This window comes from Metopolophium dirhodum, chromosome 1 (assembly GCF_019925205.1).
Source record: "Metopolophium dirhodum isolate CAU chromosome 1, ASM1992520v1, whole genome shotgun sequence".
Taxonomy (NCBI): Eukaryota; Metazoa; Arthropoda; class Insecta; order Hemiptera; family Aphididae; genus Metopolophium; species Metopolophium dirhodum.
Window position 1 is genome coordinate 79,654,619 of NC_083560.1, and position 21,258 is coordinate 79,675,876.

The window sequence follows — 21,258 nt, forward strand, 5'->3', positions numbered from 1 at the left end:
TAGTTGGTGCACTTGGTAGGTCAAAATTAAATATTCCCAGTAGCACCGGGAAAAACAAAAAAAATTTAGGAAAACCGGGAATTTCAACAATCATTGACATTTTTTATACACAATAATATTTTCAAAATATTTGGATTTGTTTTGAACTGCTTAGGGACATTTTCTGTTTTCAATTGTATTAGTTTTTTTTTCTATAATTGTCAATAAAACTTTTTTTGTTGGGTAAAAAATGTTGAAAAATTAATACCAGTCTCTTACTTTGTTGTTACAATGACATTTGAAAAACATTAAAAATCTTTAGTCACAGTTTTTTTTTATAAGCATTTAAAGTTCAAATCTTGACAAAATACTGAAAAATCACGAAAATTAGTAAATTATTTTGAGTTAAGAATTCATAAAAATGTTTTCTTTTTAAATCTAAGATTCTTCAAAAATTTGTCTAACTTTCTCAAAAAAAAAAAATGTCTACAAGCTAAATTAAGTTACATTTTTATAAGTGTTTGATGTTCATATTTTACTCGATTTCTCATGTAGCGATTTTGTTATTTTGTTTTAATTCAAATACGAATAACTCTATAAACTGAATGTTTATATTTTCATCTTCTATACACCATCAAATTTTGAAAATATTTTGACTCTTTTTGCAGTCATTATCAATTTTTAATTTTTTTAGTTTTCTTTTTTATATAATATTTTTTATAAGCATTTAAAGTTCGAATTTTGACAGCAGAGCGACATCAATTTACCCACCTTTTTCAAAATGTTCTTGTTGAAAAATACAAAAGATTATAACATTTTAAATTACTGTTATTTTGTTCGTCTTTATGTTTTTTGATGTAACCAGTAACCATGATACAATGAACACATAATTAACACACCTATTTTTTATATACCTAATATGTTAAATAATATTGTAATTAGTAATTACCTACTTATACGTTAACCTACCTGTAGGTAGATACACCTAATATAATAAGTTGAAAAGAATGATTATGTTATTTTAGTTAATAATAACATAAATACATGATATACATAGTTACATATATTATCGACAATAAACTTTGGTTTCAGCAAATATGATAATTTTAGAGAAAAAAAAATAATACCATCTGGGAAGAAATACGGGTATATTTAATTTAAATTTCAAATACATGCAAGGTTTTGAATTATAACATTTACATACACATTTTGAACAGTATAAAAAAATACCTAGTTGTTCAATGATTGTAAAAAGACAAAACATTGTTCAAAAGTTACAAAAAGTTAAAAACATTATACCAATTATCGTCCGCATTAAATAAAACAGATTGTGATTTCATAAAACAATGAATAAATAATAAGGTATGATAATCTATATTGACTATTAAATGTATAAAAAATGCTATATTGCATGTTGAAGTCAATTAATTTTCTCTCGGTATTACAATTCTTTGTTAAGAATCTTAGAAATAAATATTTTCTTCTGTACAATCAGATACACAATGCGCCCCACATGTACTGCAATCCCCACGATCAAAATGAAGCTCAAAATCAAAAAAGTAAACAATACTACGTTGACAATAGTGTTATATTTGTACCATCCATCCTTTTCAAACCCAGTACAACTTAATGCATCATTGTACTCCTCTTTAATATTTAATTCATCCTGTGACACTTTTTCTTCTTCAAGTTTTTTTTCAACATCTGAAAACAAATAACATAATAAACATGAAGTATTATTTTTTGTAAAAATTATATTGAAATATCTAATTTATTTTTGATTTATTTATTTATACCTATCTTCTATTATAACATAATAATATACATAAAAAAAAAATAATATTGTATACACCAACCTAATTTAATATACTTTATTAATATTGAAACCAAGTTAATAAAAATCGAATAACTATACCTGATTTAATAATTTACAAAATAACAAAATTTGATATTATGGTAGGTACCTACATTAAATTAGTGGCTCATTTCAGTTTTCAATAGAGGAGGGGGGACAGTTTTGACCAGCCCAAATGGGTAATTAATACTAAATTAATATATGTTAACGGAAAAAATATGTTAAATTAATTAAAACGTTATTTTCCGGTAATATTATAATTTGTAATTTTGCATAATAAATTGGGAAACAAAACATAGAAAAAAATAATACATTTTAACAATTCAATCCGGATGCCAAATAGTAGATTCTACGATTACATTCTCAATTTGGTGTTGTTCAACGCTCACTAAAATATTTTTTAAGTGTTTATTTTTAGGTAGACTATTAAATATTTGAAGTGGGCGTAGATTACTTATTGATGCCTACCTAATTTATAATATCAGTATTCATTTATCCATTATAATACGCTGACAATTAATTTCATAATCTTTCTGATATTAATTTAAATAAAAATAAATAAATATTATCTATAGAAACTTGTACATTTTAGTTAATTTTCCGGTGATGGCCAGTAGGTGCCCCCCCCCCCCCCCCCAATGGTATCTTTAAAAAAAGTACCAGTAAATTATGATCCGAATGTATAGGTAATACAAATATGCAATACACAATACTACAATAGTCAACATACAGTGGTGTACTGGTGTATAATATACGCAGTGCTGGATCTAGGAAATGTGATGCCCGAGGCTAATAAAAATGCAGCGCCCTAACGTAGGTTGAGATAAGGGCAGTGGCGCAACTAGGGAGGGGCTGATGAAAATTAAGTGCCACCGGCCATGGGCGCTCAGTTGCTTGTGTAGTTGTGTTACCTACGAGTAGACATCGCCGTTCAACGTTTTAAACAACGAGTGATTGTGTAATACCTATATAATCATTTTTTGGAAGTATGTATAATTTATAAATTTTTTATGTTCATGACATTTTTATGTTTCATAAAATTAAAAGCGCCTGATCGCCCTTATACCAACAGCACCCGTGGCAAGGATACTCACTGCCCCCCCCCCCCCTAGATCCGGCACTGTTATATACTGTGGATGAGGGATATGGGGTCATATCCCCACCGGGTACCAAATTTTGTACACAATACAACATGAATATGAATATAATGTATATTATACTGAATATGTCTAATAAAATCTTTATATCCAACCCGTGAAAAAATCATAGATTCGTATCAATAGCTAATATATGCATAATACGCATTGTTATAATATTTTGAAAGTGAATTTATTCTCAAATTAGATAGGTGCCTATAGTGTTATTTTGAAAAATTGTCTATCAAAATATTATTCTAAAATTATACTATTATACTAATATTTACTATTATACTAAAAATAAAATAAGAAAATAAATCATATATAATATTATCATCTGTCTTCCGTGTTAATTTTTTTTTTTAAATCATGAAATTAAATAAACTTATAACTTACTCACGGTCTTAATAACAATGAAATATATCATATATTTTGACACAAAATTAAACTGTGGCCAAAATACCTATCAATATGTATCTTGCGTATAAAACATTAAAATAATATTAGGTAGCTATACGAACTATGAGAATATTAAATAGTAAATGTATATGCAATAGATTACCTATATAATTTAATGAGTAGGTTCATTTGGCTTTATCATTAATTTTTGAGCGAATAGGTATTAAATATTATTAAATATAAATATATTATATAATTGAAAGTTTTTAACATGGAAATTCATTAGGTTTGGTACATTTCCTATAAATCATACAAGTAGCTGGTACAGTTCAATAGTTGCTTAATACCTATATATTACTTTAAACGTAACATTATTATGTTTTCTACGTAGGTACCTACATTTTATATATACTTACTCGTTTCATTACAGGTGGTTAATGATTCTGGTGTCTCCATATTGTTCTTTTAAAAATCGAATAAATGTGTCTTATTACAACTTTAAATTGTTATTATAGGTAACTATTAAGTACCTAATATATATACGTCTATATCTTCTTAAGTATACACAGTGCGAGTTAAGTTCATTATTGTTTATTGTACTCGTATTGATTTTTTCAATATGAATTCAGGGTTACCACATTCACACAATAAATATGCTGGGATTATATAAAGCTGACGCACACTGCACCCTCATCCTTGTTTATGCTCTACAAAACACTGCAGCAAAGTTTTCTTACCACATCGTGTTTAGAGTTGGTAATCTCGGAAATAAAATTTCGGGGAATGACACAGGGAAAGAATATTCCCGTTCCCAGGAATTCCCGAATGGCGAAATTATCAGGAATTACCAAAAACTGTCGAGATGAAAAATTGAAAAAAGGAAAAGGTTTGAAAACTTGAATATTTAAATGAAATACCTCACCATTATTTATCTGTATAATGCGTAAACTATAATTCGTTTCCGCAATATCTACGTTTGATTATCCAATTATCCATTCCTAATCAAGTTGGACGAAATAGTAACACATTAATTTAATATATAGGAAATAGGCATAAGTGCAATTAGGAGGAGCTAGGGGGGCTTAGACCCCCCATAATTAATTATTCAATTGTTTCCTAAAATATTAATAAACCTTTAAAAATTGAACTGTATTTTTATTTTTTTATTGGGAAATGGTTCTTTTAAAATAATAGGTACATACATCCATTAACTATTCATTTGACAATTATTTGTATTATTTGATGTATAATATATCGATCATTCTAAATATTTTTATTTTTTATTCTATAATAGGTATTTTAAATAACGTATATATAGGGAAATTTGTAAAAACGACTCCTAATAATAATAATAGTTATTAGTGCATTCAATAGGTATACCTGTATAATATTCTTAAACTTTGAACATAGGTAGATTGTTTTTTAATTTAATGTTTCTTTAATACCATCTTGATTTTTAATTGTATTAATGATACAAGTATAGTGTATACCTATACTATATAGTACACACGTAGGTGTTTGTAATTAAATATTAATAATGTGTGTAATTATTACACTAATTATTAGCGTTTAAAAATGTTTGCTTAACAATTTTTATGTGAATGTGATATGGGGATGTTATATGGGGAATTTTATTCCGATTACCACAGACAGTAAGTACCTATATTAATTCGTAAAAAATGAAACTTAAATAAATAAATATTTGTTGTTTTTTTTTTTATGATTCGTTTATATTTTTAAGTGGATATACATGGGGGTGTGGGGCCATTGCCCCCACGGGTTACTTTTTATGTAATATCATGTGGGGCCTAAAAAAGAGCCTCTAATTTAGGTATATATTCTCCCACCATCCATTATAATCAACCTTTATAATACGAATATATATATAATATTATAGATATTGGGTAGGTTTACCCACAATCTATAAAACAATATATAGTTGGCTCGACAAACGAAAAAAAAAACTTCGAACGCGTATCCATGATACCATGACGTACCTATACTATAAATACATATTCACTTATTCACTCTAACCAAACAATTATTTGTTCATGCCGGGTTATCAACCATCCGATAGTTCTCATTTTGTGGCCGAGACCGTTACCGTCTGAATTTTCACGTACCTAACCAATCGTCGTCTTTTAATATTATTGTATCCATACAAAAAATCAAAATTGCTGTAATTAAACGTTTACGGATCAAATGTCAGCGGAAAATGACGAGCTGGTGGCAGCCACTGCGTCTGAAGTTCCTCCTGAAGATACGTCACCCAAACAATCATCGCCGACCGTCGACTTAGGAGAAAAGAAACCTTTGGCGGTCGAACCGCTGACCGTTTTCTCGGACGAATCGTACGCGTGCGACCGGCAATACGCGATTGTGCTCGCGCAACTCGTGTCGGTCAAAGAACGGGTCAAAGTTTACACGTGGATCGAAAGGTTATTATTTTGGCATTCTTTTTCTCACTACTAGAATAAAAGGGTTGATCCCTTAACACATGGGGGCCGGGAGGGGGAGGGGCATGTGTACGCCACTAAGTAAGTAGATACTTATATAGTATATCTAGGTACCTATATAAATATGTAATGTTTAATGTACAATGATGGGGCGTCTGTTGTGCGTAGAATGGACACGATGAAGGACAGCGACGATATGCGTGAAGAACGTGACCTATATTTGAAATTTTTAACCGTGTCGCTGAATAACGGCAAATTGGTTCCACCGTTTACCAAGGATCCGCCAGCGGGACTGCGCCCGCTCAGTACCATCGTGCCCAGGTCCGTTTACAATTTTATCTTCAAAGGAAAATATATCAATGCCGAATGCACCTTCCGTCCCAAGGAGGTCGTGGACAAGAAGTTCAGTCCGCCCTCCGAGGTCGAGCCTAGCCAGTTTTTTGCCCGACAGCCAGTACCGCACAACGGTGACGTCGTGTACGCCGCCGCGTTTAGCACTAGAAAATGAAACGAAATGAAAACAAAAAATTAATCATTTTCTAGTTGTGTGTCTTTTAATAATATCGTGGACAAAATAGACTTGTTTCGATGTGATATATTGATAAATTATTTTTCTATGATGGTGGGGGGGGGGGGCAGTTATTCCAAATTTCCAAGGCTGGGCAAGTTAACGATTTTTTTTAACTCGTTAAGTTAAGTTATTTTAAAATAAATAACTTAAGTTAAAAGTTACTCGTATTTTTTTTTTTGGTTAACTCGTTAAGTTAATAGTTCACTTTGAAAAAAAAGTAACTTAACTTAAGTTAAAATTTACTAATTTGCATAAATAAAAAATTCCATACACATAATATGATTTGTTAGATAGTTTTTATTTACACTCAAAAAAATTACTAGGGAAGTTTAAAATGATACATCAAAGTAAAAACCAATTCGAAAATTTGTATTTTTCTTCTGACAAAAATAAACTTAATTTAGAATACTTTTTAAATATAATTAACTTAAAGTTAAACACGTTAATCTTGAAAAAAATTAACTTATTAAGTTAAAAGTTAAAAAAAAGTAACGAGTTAATTAACTTAAAGTTGTAACTTAATTTTAACTCTTAGCTCGTTAATGCCCAGCCTTGTCAAATTCCCTCAGCAACCCAAAACACATTTTTTTATTCAATTATAAATTTGATTTCATTGAACATACTATTTTTCTAACGGGAATTATTTGATGACAAATTTTTCTTCACCGTACACATGTCATGTGTGTACTACTGACATCTGAAATCTATGCTAATTCTATTGCTATGCCTACCCTGAAGATATACCTACTTACGTCCTTTGTCACATTAGTATTTATACTGACATCCCACGTCTATCTAAAAAAAAATCATCAAGTAGAAATCATGGAATGGTTCATTGGGACTATTTAGAACTAGCTTACAAATCAGATGTTTCAGATTATTTACCTATTATTTATAATTAAACTACCTTTTTGGCTAACCAATACGGCGATACAATTTAGTAGATAGGTACCTAGTTAGTAAGCTAGGTAATGGCTATACACTAGTGTAACACAAACCTTGAAACACAAGTAACATATCAGTTAAGTTATAACATACAGATAAGTTCAGATTCCTACTGGTAAACATCACAAGTCTACTTGCTGTTTCTCTCCAACCACTGAAATAAAATATTTCCACTATTATAATGAATTTAAGTTTCGCAACAACTATACATTTGAAATTAAAATATCAACATTTTAATTAAAATTTGATCTAATTACACAAAAATTAAAAAGTTCAAAACCAAAATAATGATATCAGCTTTTATTTTTAAATACAGAGCATTGATTGGAAGTATAAATTAACTTAACTTCTAACAAGCTATTTAGTTTATTAACGAACAAGTTCCAATTTTTAATTAAACATCAAACAATTACAAAAATAAAATATTCTTCTCAATTATTAATTAATTATAAGATAATTAATAAATATTAATTTATATATTAAAATAATAAATACAACACAATTAATTTAAGCAAGTGTTAACATAAAATCATAGTTTCAAATTACAAAAACAACAGGAATAGTTAAGTATTCATGTTTTAAAAATTGACAGTTTAACTATTTTTAATTGTAATATTATGTGTATTATGTACAATGTTTATTAATAAATACAATATTATATATAATATAATAGTTACATTAAATATTTAACAATAACAATAATGCGCATATTTAGTAGTCATTGATGATTTTGTTTTTATTAGTTTAAGAGGAATTTAATTCAACTCAAACTTTAAATAAAATAATTTGAATATATTTTAAATTAAAATTAATTAGTCATAGTCAAACAATCAATTTAAGTCTCAGACTTGGATCTAAAAAAAATCTATCTCAATGTATACATTTTTCTAGCGCTAAACGAGAAATTAAGGAAGAATACAGTACATTAAATGCTGCTTACACAATTAATTTATAAACATAGGTCATTTTACTTCAGTCTTACAGACCATTATGAAATTGTACTAACAATATCCTTTTCAAATTAAGCCATAGAAAAAAAATGTTGCTATTTTTTTCCATGTAGGAAAGAACAAAATCAAAACAAAAAAAAAAATTATTTGAATTGATACAACTTTATTGAGACAGGTACTTTTTATTTTTATATATTTTTTTATTATTATTCTAACATGGATTTATGGTATAAGTGTATGATTGTATAAAGTTCAATTAAGTTTATCTGTATTATATCAAAAACTAAATTTATTTATTTTTGCTTATTTTATTTCTTTTAGTACTTTTGTCTAACAAATCTAAGTTTAAATCAATCTTTTTCTCAGGATCTTGTTCGTTTTTGAATTCTTCAACAATTTTTTTTATATTTTGCTTAACACCTGATTTAATATATTTTTTTTTCAACAAAAATATTTGTGTTTTAGTTTTTATTTTGAGCGGTGGAAAAGTATTATAGTTAAATGAAATATGTGAAAATCCTGGTACAGTAGACATGACACCATGAGTATTTCGGTAATGTAGCATTTCTTCATTATCTCGGCTACTCGATCCAACAATTAAATGTGTAAACGACATAAGCTCTTCACATCCTGGTTTCAGATTTTCTTTTTTACTATACCTATTGATAAAGTTAAAACAAATTATATTAATATAATTATTTTTACATTATTGTTTATTTTTTAAGGACAAAAACATTTAAATACTTAAAATGTCAATAAACGTTAGGAATTTTAATTTATTGATATTATAATGAATGTATTAAAAATTTTTGGGTTTAAAGTAAAAGAAATTGATTCAAATTGTTGTAGTAACATAGTTATTGAGTTACCATGGTTTTAGTTGAAAACTCAAAGAACAAATCAATAATAATAATAATTACTTTGTATTATATTACTTACATCCAATGATCACTGAGTTGTGTAAATCGAGTTACTCCAGTTTGTGCAGCAAGATTGTCAATGTGTATTGTATAATTAGCATCTAGATGATTGTATTCAAATGTGTGCAATAGTGTCATCGCATGGCCTCCTGGATAATTTTTAATTGCAGCACTCAATAGAATTACTGTAAAAGCCAAATTTCCAATAATATGACCAACACAGAATACAAGAGCAATTAGATTCTTGAATCCTTTTGGTCTAAATCTAGTTCGCCATCTGTAAATGATAAGTTTATAAATAAGTTAATTTTATTGACTGGATAATTATTTAATAATAACATTAAAGCATACACTCGATTGCAACAGGTAGCAGCAGATACATTTAAAACTGGAAATACATAAATAATAAACCGAAGTTCCTTGTGTGGCAATATTGAATAAATCAATACAAACATCAATGTTGGAATAAGAAGTCTCGTTACTCGAACATCGTATATCACACCAAAGGGTATTAACAATATAGAAAACGCAACGCCCCGTGGTATTGCTGAATAAAAGTACCATAAAAATGGTGTAGTCTAATTTTATGTAATTAAGAATAATATGTATGTATTATAAACCATAATTATAAACAAACAATATTAACATAACAATTTCATTAAATTTATAACCATTATTACTCAAAATAGTCAATACCTCAAATTTTTTGGCCGGTTCCTTCAACTTTGTGTTAACCGACTATAATAACTTATTATTTTTAAGTTAATATTTAAATTGATTTTTACTCGACAAAAATTAATTTTTTAAGTAACTTGGCAGTTATTTATTTAGAATATAATACAAGTACCTACATATTTTGTATTTATTATTCATGTTATGCCGTTATGGTCAACTTATAATAAATTTCAAAAGTATTTTAATAAAGTAAAATATAAAGCCGTTTTATTTTATTTTTTTACAAAAATTATTAATTATTCATAGATATGAAGCATCATAATTTTTATTATGACATCTGAAAGCTGACTGCTTTGAGACATGATTATGAATTTAACTAATTTATTCTATCTTCTATTTCTAATATCTGTATGGCAACATTTTAAAGATGTTTAATACTAAAAATTGTTACTTTTGTCTATTTGTAAATTTTTTGAGTATTTTTCATAAAATATTTTGAAAAGGATACACCCCATTCACTGCTTCTATTGAGTACTGTATTAAACCACAATACTTCTCCTTCAGGCCATACTGGACGACCCCAAAATATAGAGTCAATGACAATACTTGCACTCAAAACAGTTGCTGCCGCCAAAAATCCAATTTTTAGTCCCCTAACAAATAACAATTTAAAATGGATATAATTATATTAACTTTTATCTAGTTAAATCAAGTGACAATAATGAAATAATAACTATAGCACATACCTGAATAGTTTAAGACGCTTATATAATAACTCCATCAGTATAATAATACCTAGATAAATAACCAATTCTGAACGGAATATTAAAACAGCAATCGCCGAACTCCATATTAATAATGTATGTTTTCCTCTAATCCAAGAACTTAGTGCTACCATTACTGTATTCCTAACGAAAAAACTAATATAATTTTAAAATTCTCAACTAATATAACATTAACTTATAGTATTGTAAAGTAAAAACATGAAACAATACATTTTAAATAATCTTTATTATTCATTTTTTATGATGAAAATTAATTTAACATACTGATATAATTATTTATATTTACTGCTTCAAACAGGCTAGTCTTATAACTATAAGCATCTATTTAGATAATAAGCAAGGCTCGGAACTTACAGCACTAAGAAAGTTACTATTAATGACTTAAATATGCACTGAAAAAACATCAAAATATGCATTATAAATAGCACTAAAAATTAGGACAATTTAGTCATATGCAAAATAAAATTTTTTAATTTTTTTTTTATCATTATTTATGTATAGTAGTGTAATGATATGCTCACACACCATTATAATAAACTAAAATTCTACAGAATAATAAACAACAACCAGACTATCGTTTGTAGAAATCGGTCGTATCAAATAAAACCATTTACAACTACAATTAAGATATCAGCACGCACTTATAACGGTATTACGTAGGATGGGTGTGACTTTATTTTATGCTGACGCCAAAGAATAATCTAGTTCCCAGGCTCACGATAACTTTTTGATAAAGCCGCCAACCACTCTCTGGTCAGCATCCTTGCGTCGTCCCTTAAACCAGTGCATGAGCATCAACCACCAGAGTAACAACCTCTCAAGTCCCAAAACACCGATTTCAACGAGCGACAACTGGACTCCTTATGCGAGCAATAATCAGTGCGTTCTTTAATTCAATTTGTGTATTTAAAGTATTAACCTAAAACTCCTACAATATTATCTAAAAACAACTGCGAATCAGGTAAGGCGTATAATATAATATTTTATGTCGATTGCAGTTAATACATTCTATGTGCTTTTTTCCATAAAATTATATTGTACGGTGTATTTGATCTAATTCTCGAATACACGATCTCAAGAGCCCTCCGAACACCTGGAGGAAGGTAATAGCATAATTTTGATATTTTAATATAACTAGAGTCAAATTTATATTTATCTTATTTCTACGTTATTACAGTAGTATAATTGTATAGTATATCTACTGTGGTAGATGTAAGAGGCAAACTGTTCAGGCATAAATTATGTATCAGCTGTTACTTTCCCAAAAAAATAATTCTCTTTGATATACGTTTCCACTAAATTTCCAATAATTTAAATTTATGTCTAATTTTTAAAGTTCTTGATGAGCAAATATTGTAAAAATTCAACAAAATGTGTTTAAATCCATTCATACACAATAATCTAACTAAAATTAGTATTAAAGATTCAAATTAAGCAAAATAACACTGTAAACAGTAAATATGCAAAAATGTTGTATACTAAAACAGAAACAAATTCATATGCTACTTTGGATGTTCTGAAAATTATCAAAATATATATACATATGCTAGAATTTCCTGGGCCCTGATAGTCATTTAAAATAGTACTACAGTTTATAATTATCGGACCTTTTTTACATTATTAACATTCTAGCATAATACTCACATACATTATATTATGTAAATTGTAAATATATTTTGTAAGCTGCAGTACTGTATTATGTAAGCCTTTACAATACTGTATATAGATATCATATAGATATTTAACTTTAACCTAGTAAATACTGACCTAAAGGAAATGCCATGATATTAGGGAGTGGACGACTGGAATAAAACATTAAATGATACTGTGACGCTGTTAAGATTATAAACCAGTTTCCAACACCATTTCCAAATACCTTTGCAATACTTTTAATAAAGTATTTGATACTTGTAACTACTACAATACTTAATACTGCACGAACTGTAAATTAAAATATTAATTCATTTTAAAATATATATAAATAATAATTAATTTTATACCAATTTTACCTAATAATTGGCTAAACATTTTGCTGAACTGAAAATATTGAAGAACAGAGACAAATGGAAGTGACAACATTGATATGAACAGTGGACCCAAAAATGTTCTTGGTACAACACCAGGAAATTCTAAATGATCATACTGAAAAAAAAATGACGTATTACTAATATAAATAATAAAATTATTTAATAACATAGATTTACTAAAATATTAATAAAGATATATATATATAATAGAATATTATGTGTACATATATATATATTATATATATAAGTTGTTATAATACAAAACCAAAATGAACACTGAACAAAAAATATAATTTTAGTTTCATAATAGAAAATATATATATAACTCATGTTGAAATTTTGATTAAATTTATTTTGTGTTTATAACTTTTAGTAGGGAAATTAGTTAATTCAGGACAATATAATATAATACAGGAATTGAAGTAATTCCTCTATAACCAAGAATATGATCATTAACATCAGTTCACCTTTGTAAATTGTTAACTTGATTTTTTTCTAATTATATAATTAACCTTCATAATTTATGCAATTGTGGGTACCTATATAATACATATAGACAGAAAATTATTTTTAATTCATATTTTCTTCTGGATTTAAATTGGATTGTTTTTATTTTAAAAAAATATTCAATATAATTTGTAGAAATATTAAACATTTTTAAATGTAGGTATTACTTAACTTTCTAATTCAATTTAAAAAATAAGTTCAGAAAAGATTGGAAAGATAATTAAATTAATATACAAAGGACATGAATATTTCTAATTGTATGATACGTTGTAGCCAAAATATCTTAAATAGGTAACCCAAAAAACGTTTATAGGCTAGGCAACTTCACACTTAGTGAAATTTGGAAGTCCAAACATTCGCACCAGCAAATAAAACAACAGATTTTTCGTCAATAATTCTTCGTCTACACACACCTGAGATAAATTAGTCTTAGAGTACAAAATGTCGTGCATTGCTTGTATGTTGAAACTCTCTTCGACTTTGGTGAACGGGCAGAGAACCAAATGCGTCGCCGAGACGATGTACAATATTTTGTCCATGATGATATATTTATGTGGCGTTTACAACAATCACACTACGTCCATATGAACGTAAACAGGAACTCGAGTAGCTAAGCGATAATGAGCTCAATCGCACAACAGTGCAATAATAATATTTAATATAGGCATACGAAATAAGAGAGTAAATAATAAATATCATAACTTCAAATTATTTTTCGATCAATATTTTGATAGCGTTCACAATCAGAAGTTCGGAACTCGTATTATCAGTAAGTTCGTCGGCGAGCGTGTGTTATCAGAATGGTAATGTCAAGGGGATTGTAAAATATTGCCGCTTATTTCAAAAACGACGGGTATCTAAAACTACGTAACGTCGGATCCTCCTTCGGCTCGGCGTGATTTTAATAATTTGACTCTAATAAAGTGTCAGATACAAATAGCTAGAAATTAGAGGAGGACTTAGCTCCCTCGAAAGTCTTTCAATCTCCCCGCACCCTTTAAAACAAAATTTTAATTTTAACATTTTCTTTTATACAGTTGTTTAAAATGTCCGTGGTAAAGTTAAAAGAACAAACTTCTAAGTACCTAGTCTACCTATTTTTATAGAAAATTTGCTTCGTAAAAATGGGAAATATTTTGACAAAAAACAAAATTATCTAATTAAAAAATCAAGTCTCGTGGAATCACAAACACATTGCGTATGGCATACGCGTCATACTTAATAAAATAAACTAAATTTAGTTTGTCATTAATTGCTTAATGCTAATATAGTTATTATAACTATCAACTATGTATAATGATATTATAGGTATCGACCAAAGTAACACTCAGTACCGGATAAACAGGCGGTGCAAACAGTGCGTTGCACTGCAGGGGACCTATCATTTATCGCATTAGAATATAATATAAATTATAATAGACTTAGGTATAATATATATATAATTATATAGCTATAATAAAATGTTATTATTGACATTAACATTAACATAGTAATACCATAATCGTAGATTGACCTTCCACGTTGTGTAGAGGGTGATTCTTTTTAAAATAGTAAATAGGTACTTAATCATCATGTTCTTGAAATGTATTAACTTTTTAAAAGAAATATTTTTTTTTACATTATTTGAAGTCATAACAAAATTACATATTTGAGAAAATAAATATATTTTTATTGTTGTTTTTCAATTTTCTGATATTTTTAATTTTCCTAGGAGTAGTTGACGATTTTTGATTTTTTAAATTTAAAACTGTGTTGAGAATTAAAATATTTCTTATTTAATTTTTTAAAAATCTGTGTAGGTTTTTTATCATATGAATGATTTGTGCTTTTAAGTAGTAAATTAAAGTATTTTAATTGTTTCTTCCATCAGAGTTCAGGTTTCTTTCTTTTTGACTTGGCCCACCCTGCCACAAATGTCTGCACACGCCTATGATTGCGGATAATGAGTTTACAGTACAAATGTCTTGAACATCACTTGCAAGAGACGCCTGTGAACATAATGCATTTTGGTAACTACATATTACAATACAGGTACCTATTTATAGCATAAACTAAAACCCGCTTTGAATTTACCATTTTGATCATTTCCGAAGTCCATATGTATTTGTCCCCTTGATTTTTGCTTCGGGTATTCAATTCAAGTATATACTTTGCTGAGCTCCTCAAAAGCCCGCAAGCTATCGGGGGTCTCGTTGTGCCCTATAATAACTCGATCTGGATTTAAAAGGTTTTCAATAGCCATGAGAAGAACTCAGGATTAGATAATATCTATATTAACGAACGCATAAAAATATTATAAATTAAAATAGACAGTTACAGCTTACAAGGTTGTGTTAGGTACATTCAAACTTCAACTCATATACGTACCTAGTACCTACGAGATATAACATTTCAAAAGTGGATAAACAAATTATTGTAATATTTATTGCCTGCTATGTATTTAACTTGTACGCGTCAACATAACATATAACAGCTAGTAAAATGGTATGATACAATATGCCTATTGAATCATCCAGGTATAATATTAACAACTTAAAATTTATAATATAATGTAGAAATATTAACTTACTTGAAATTTAACATTTGGTCTGCCATAATCACTTAAAATTTTTAATATGCGCTCCGCTGCATATAGCGTTACTGTATTTTATTCCACTACTATTTTATCACTTGTTGAAACTCGGGCAATAGTCTTAGCGCAGTTTTCAATGTTTGTAAAGTCGGCAATTACCTATAATAAAAAAAAATGTTTAAAAAAAAAGTGGTTAAGTGGATGTCACTCTGCTGTACTGTAGGTTATAAGTGGGTCAATGTATAGTCGATTGTATTAAACTTGAATTCAATGATATATCATTGTATAAGAAAAACAGTTCTGAGCGGAGACAGTTTGTCAGTCTAGATTGTTTATATTGTTATTTATTATAGCCTGTAAGTTGAATTAATATTACAATATTATTATCATATTTTATTTGTTGCTATGGTGATAAACAGAGCGTTAGAAATTAAAATCCCATTTTTAGCGGTTGTTAATAATTTGTTGATAGTTTTTCCCGTGGCATTAAATAACTATTGAAAAAATCGATAAATGACCTCCCTAAAGTACCATCGTGATCCAATTTCCTTAAAGATAAGGTACTATATGTTGAAATCAAAGCACTCCTTCTGGTAGAAATTTTGTAGTTCGTTTCGCCGCAATCCTTTCACCACCCAAGTCCGTATAACTGGTGGTCCAGGGGTCCGGACTCCCCCCCCCCCCACCAGAGATTTTTAAAAGTAGAACAATTAGATATAAAGTTTCTATATTTTGAACGTAAAAATTATAAGTGCCCAGTATCCATATTAAAATAATATTGGAACTCCGAATTTTTTTTTCTGTTTTGGCCTCATGACACCACCAGATGTGGTCCATCCGGTAGGGACCAGGTGATACAAGACCTTGAGGCTTGATAACAGTTAAAAATAATTTGAAACCACTATTTTGATAAGTCTATTAAATTTAATAGTTGTCCGTGTAAGACGGGGTGGCGTTTTTCAATTTTGTTTTTAACAATAATTTAACAGAAATAGGTAGGTATACACATAATACGAATATATGATTACCTATTTATTTACAGTTATTTCGGAACAATAACCAATAATCTTTATGGTGGAATTTTAGTATTTATATATAGGTATCATAATAATTAACCCACTACCTATTCAAATTTGCCATGCGACGCAACGTCTCGCAATTATGGGCGCCCGGGTACAGGAGGAATGCTAATGTGAGTGGGGCTTACAATCTAAGCTATGAGACATGTCTCGCCGTTCGTAATTACCTCAGTCCTCAATATTTATTATCGCCGTCGCATTGTCATGCTATCGTGATCGTCGTACGTGTTTCTTAATATGTATTGTTTTATATTGTAATTTGTTGTCATGGAATGATTTAATTAATGCCATTTTGAACGATGTAATTATAGCTACTCATACGAAAAAAAATGTGTACATTTGTTACCATATTAAATTATCATTTTAAGGAAGTTGTAACGTTTTTAATTTTTTTAACATAATATTTCAGTTTGTTTTTAGTTTTTGAACATTTATTTCTTACCGTATAGATAAAATAAAAAGGGGGAGGGGGAATCTAGGCCAGTGGCACCAAAGTATATATTTAGTGTCTACATTATAATGTCATAGGTAAAATTTTGGACTTCAGTGTCACTGGTCTAGGCGTATTAGTGCCATTTTTTTCTCAGTATCTTCCCTACCAAAAACCTCACGCCTTGCTACTGCTATACAATATACAGTGGAGTACCTATTATAGCCTATATAGGTACACCTAATCATACTTTCTTTAGCGTGTACATGATACTTACTTTACCTTATAGAAAATATGGAGCCCTGGATAGTTGGTCATGTTTCCCTTTTGAGAATTTCATGAAGTTTTTAAAAAAATGGTTAGGAAACATAAAAACATTTGGAACAGGTGATAAATCGTTACCAAGCATTCATACATTTCAACAAGCCATTGGTTAATAATAATAGCAATGTATTTTTTTAAAAAAAAGAACATAACAATGATCCTTTAACTGAACATTATACTGGACCTCAATTTCAAATTCTTTTTAAAAATAACCTTAAAATTAATACTAAATCTGGGCTTAATGTACATATAGGTTTCAAAAAACATAACAAACTATCCATTTTTAAAATTTTAAACGTATGTCATGATCCTTGTACAGGTAAAAATGTATTTTTAAGTAAACGCTTTATTCAGGTTAAACCATTTTTTGATAAACATATTAACAGTTTAAAGTTAGGTATAGCTAAGTCGTATAGCTATAGTTGGTAATCTATCAATCATTGTAAAAATGTTCGAAACGGAATTTTCTAAACATATGATTATGTACGATTATAGACTATATAGTCTCAATCATAGTATTGCATATCATATTATACATACATATTATGAATAATGTGAATATTAATTATTAAATATCACTTTTTAAATATTTTTAAAATATCAGTTATTATTGTGTAATTTCTATTTGCTGAATGTGTAAAGTTTTAATTCAATAAGCAAGATTATTACTATACTCTGTATCTACAGGCTAAACTCTGGAACTACTCATCAGATATTCTTGATTTTTTTAAAACGAAAGAGTATATCACAGAGAAGATTTCTATCACAATTGCATTTGTCTAAGTTAAAAACCTCTGAGTTATCTAGTAATTAAAATAAACATGTAAATTATATATATCCATCCGTACCGTTGCCCTGGAACGTGCGATTATTTTTTATTCCTCGACGTAAACAATTATTAAACAATTTTTAATTTTGTGTAAAATATGTACCTACGAATGCATGGAACGCCATATTTGCGGGGCACCTTAGTTGAGTCCCGTAAAAAAGGTATACACGAATTGCGTCCCACTATGCATGGGTTAGGTAGTAAAGTTTTATTTCGTTTTCAGAGGTTCTCCGTGGTGTGTTAATTATTATAAGATAGCCTGGGCTCTAATATTATGTTTCGATAGTAATATAAATTACGATAATGGATAGCAAGTTCGTTTATCGTAATCGTGAACAATAAAATACTAACTCTATTCTACCTATACTATATCGTTAAAACTTTGTATTATATTTATGTGTGTATAGCATTTAGTTTCACAATATTTCAGATTTACCAAGCTGATATAAAATACTTGATTAGGTATAGTATTTACTGTTAATAATTGTTGAGTTTAGTATATATTTTACTGCAGCTCAGTCTTCATTCGTTACTTTTTCGTATAAATACATTTTAAAATGAAAGTGCAAAATATTATTAGTGAAAAACAAAAAAAAAAAATGAAAATAATTGACAAGTATAAGTTCTGTTTTCATAAATGTTTGGCTAGTAATATTCAACGTTGGAAATGTACCGTTAAAACGTGTAAAGCATATTTAAAAATTAACGAAAATGATGATATTTTACTTAACGTGAGTGATACTGACCACAACCACTATCTGAAGCAGTTATGAATCGACAAATTGTAAGTAATTCTCTTAAGCGAAAAGTATTTTTAAGTAAAATTAAAACAGTGTATGTTGATGGCACGTTTGAATATAGTATAAAATTTTTTTGACAATTATTTACAGTTCACGGCCTTTTTAACAATTATTACGTGCCATTAGTATATTTTTTGTTAAAAGATAAGCAAACTATTTCTTACTCCAAAGCATTTAAAGCTATTGACTTAGAATGTTCAATAGTGTGCCAAGATTTTAAGATTGATGTGATTTATGTTGGACGCAATTCGTGTATACTTTTTTTACGGAACGCAACTCGTGTGCTCCCCATATTTGACCTCAACAACAGTATTGTCAACATGTTTGCAAATGTTTTGCATTTTTTCAATATTAATTTCGCGTTTTTGCAATATTCATCAAGATTTTTGGGCTTTTTCATTAGGTTATCACAATTGACTTGATCAAAATGCCCAAACAAATATCCAGTATCGGCCGCTATGCGCGAGGAGCAAAGAGATTGTGTTCTATCAGAGAAAATGATAATAATGAAACCAATAATTCACCACAGTCCTCTTGGTGATGTAAAGAAATGTCCGCATTTAGGTACGACGCTTCAATCAAATATGCAGATAATTCCCATGTTTCTATTTGCAATATAACTACGATTTGTGAGTTTTGACAGGCACTTAAATAGCTACTTGGAAGCACCAGGTCTTTGCTGCGCTGGAGTAAGCTCGGCAAAAAGTTTAAAGATATATGCTGCTTACCAAAGAACGGATAGTATAGTCTACCAAGAAATATTATAGTTTATTAATGATATTTCTATCTTTTATATATTTTCATAAGTCCATTAGAAATCTAACTATTAATTTCAAAACAACGTTTGCCGCGTCAGTTAGTATTTTATAAAGGTATAAAAATGAATACCTATTCAGTCGTTGAATTTACCGAAGATAATTTTCTTGAAGCTTTTCCTACAAACTGGTTGAAAAAAAATAAGTGTGCCTGGCCAATAACCAAAAACTATTCTACAATTAGAAAACTAATTGAACGAAAAAGTGTCTCCTATGAAATTGAGTATACTTATTTCAATGCCAAAGTATTGAAAACCACAGCTAAAATATTTAAAACTATAGTTTATACTTTTATGGAAGATATGAATATTAATATTATTGGTAATGAACACATGGCATCTTCAAATGAATTTTGCTCACTAATTAATGTATATACAAGACTCCCATTGAACATATCACACACGTGTCTAGATCACATATTTGTTAAATGTAGTGATGAAACTTTTTTAAATAATATTCAAACAGGTGTTATACAAATCGACATTACAGATCATTGTCCAATAATTGCATCAATCCTGCTAGTAAAATATGTACCTCAAAATATTAATAAAATAAAACACACCTATTAATTACAGCTTAATTAAACGTTATATCTGGAAAAGAAAACTTGGGACTGTGTTTATAATGAAATTAATATTGATGTCTTAGTTAAGAAATTGTATGATAAATTAAATAGTATTATTGAAGAATGTACAAGTGAAAAAATAATAGTATCAAAAAATAAAAAAAAAAGTGTGGATGACTGCAGGTTTGTTGTTTCACACGAAAAAAAATGAACAGTCGATGAAAATCAAAAAACCCTCTTTGAATAATGCATTACTTAAATATTATAAATCATATAGGAATAAAACTTAATACATTGATAAGAGAGGCTAAAATATATTTTTATAAAAATTAATTTAATTCGGTACCACATACATCATACGGTACCATTCAGTACCTAATCCAACAGTTTTAGAATATTAAATAGATGAAAAAAATAATAGGACACTAGGACAGTAGATATAATTACATACTATATATATAATATAAACTATATACTTATAGTTAATAAGTTAAAGTTAAGTTACTTTTAACTAAGTTAATTAACGAGTTACTTTATTTTTAGAAGTAACTTCTAACTTAACGAGTTACATTTTTTCCCATGTTATTCAGTAACTTTATTTGTTAAATGTCAATAAGAAATTATTCGTCAAAAAGCTTG

At 28.4% G+C, this 21,258-nt stretch overlaps 3 protein-coding genes across 3 annotated transcripts; 1 reads left to right on the forward strand and 2 right to left on the reverse strand.

The window, feature by feature from the left end:
- Positions 1-1,066: 1,066 nt before the first annotated feature.
- On the reverse strand, positions 1,067-4,378 carry LOC132937070 (uncharacterized). The gene is made up of 2 exons (XM_061003901.1): positions 3,786-4,378; positions 1,067-1,683 (listed from the first exon to the last, which is right to left on the reverse strand). The coding sequence occupies exons 1-2, from the start codon at positions 3,823-3,825 to the stop codon at positions 1,421-1,423; spliced, it is 303 nt and encodes a 100-aa protein (XP_060859884.1). The 5' UTR covers positions 3,826-4,378; the 3' UTR covers positions 1,067-1,420.
- A 1,003-nt stretch (positions 4,379-5,381) lies between these two features.
- LOC132933382 (uncharacterized) lies at positions 5,382-6,333 on the forward strand. Its single transcript, XM_060999676.1, has 2 exons — positions 5,382-5,807; positions 5,994-6,333. Exons 1-2 carry the CDS (start codon positions 5,572-5,574, stop codon positions 6,331-6,333), a joined length of 576 nt encoding a protein of 191 aa, XP_060855659.1. The 5' UTR covers positions 5,382-5,571.
- Positions 6,334-8,066: 1,733 nt separating this feature from the next.
- LOC132936319 (probable Dol-P-Man:Man(7)GlcNAc(2)-PP-Dol alpha-1,6-mannosyltransferase) lies at positions 8,067-13,935 on the reverse strand. The gene is made up of 8 exons (XM_061003021.1): positions 13,619-13,935; positions 12,681-12,813; positions 12,439-12,612; positions 10,633-10,786; positions 10,395-10,539; positions 9,563-9,789; positions 9,231-9,488; positions 8,067-8,950 (listed from the first exon to the last, which is right to left on the reverse strand). Exons 1-8 carry the CDS (start codon positions 13,742-13,744, stop codon positions 8,581-8,583), a joined length of 1,587 nt encoding a protein of 528 aa, XP_060859004.1. The 5' UTR covers positions 13,745-13,935; the 3' UTR covers positions 8,067-8,580.
- Between the last annotated feature and the right edge of the window lie 7,323 nt (positions 13,936-21,258).

Excerpts from the sequence above, each read along its gene's own strand:
- LOC132937070 (XM_061003901.1), bottom strand. The coding sequence starts at position 3,825 with ATGGAGACACCAGAATCATTAACCACCTGTAATGAAACGA. Across the intron at positions 1,684-3,785 it reads AACCACCTGTAATGAAACGA|ATGTTGAAAAAAAACTTGAA; the intron begins GTAAGTATATAT and ends ATTTGTTTTCAG.
- LOC132936319 (XM_061003021.1), bottom strand. The coding sequence starts at position 13,744 with ATGGACAAAATATTGTACATCGTCTCGGCGACGCATTTGGTTCTCTGC. Across the intron at positions 10,540-10,632 it reads AAGCGTCTTAAACTATTCAG|GGGACTAAAAATTGGATTTT; the intron begins GTATGTGCTATA and ends GTTATTTGTTAG. Across the intron at positions 9,489-9,562 it reads GCTACCTGTTGCAATCGAGT|ATGGCGAACTAGATTTAGAC; the intron begins GTATGCTTTAAT and ends TATCATTTACAG.
- LOC132933382 (XM_060999676.1), top strand. The coding sequence starts at position 5,572 with ATGTCAGCGGAAAATGACGAGCTGGTGGCAGCCACTGCGTCTGAAGTT. Across the intron at positions 5,808-5,993 it reads GTTTACACGTGGATCGAAAG|AATGGACACGATGAAGGACA; the intron begins GTTATTATTTTG and ends TGTTGTGCGTAG.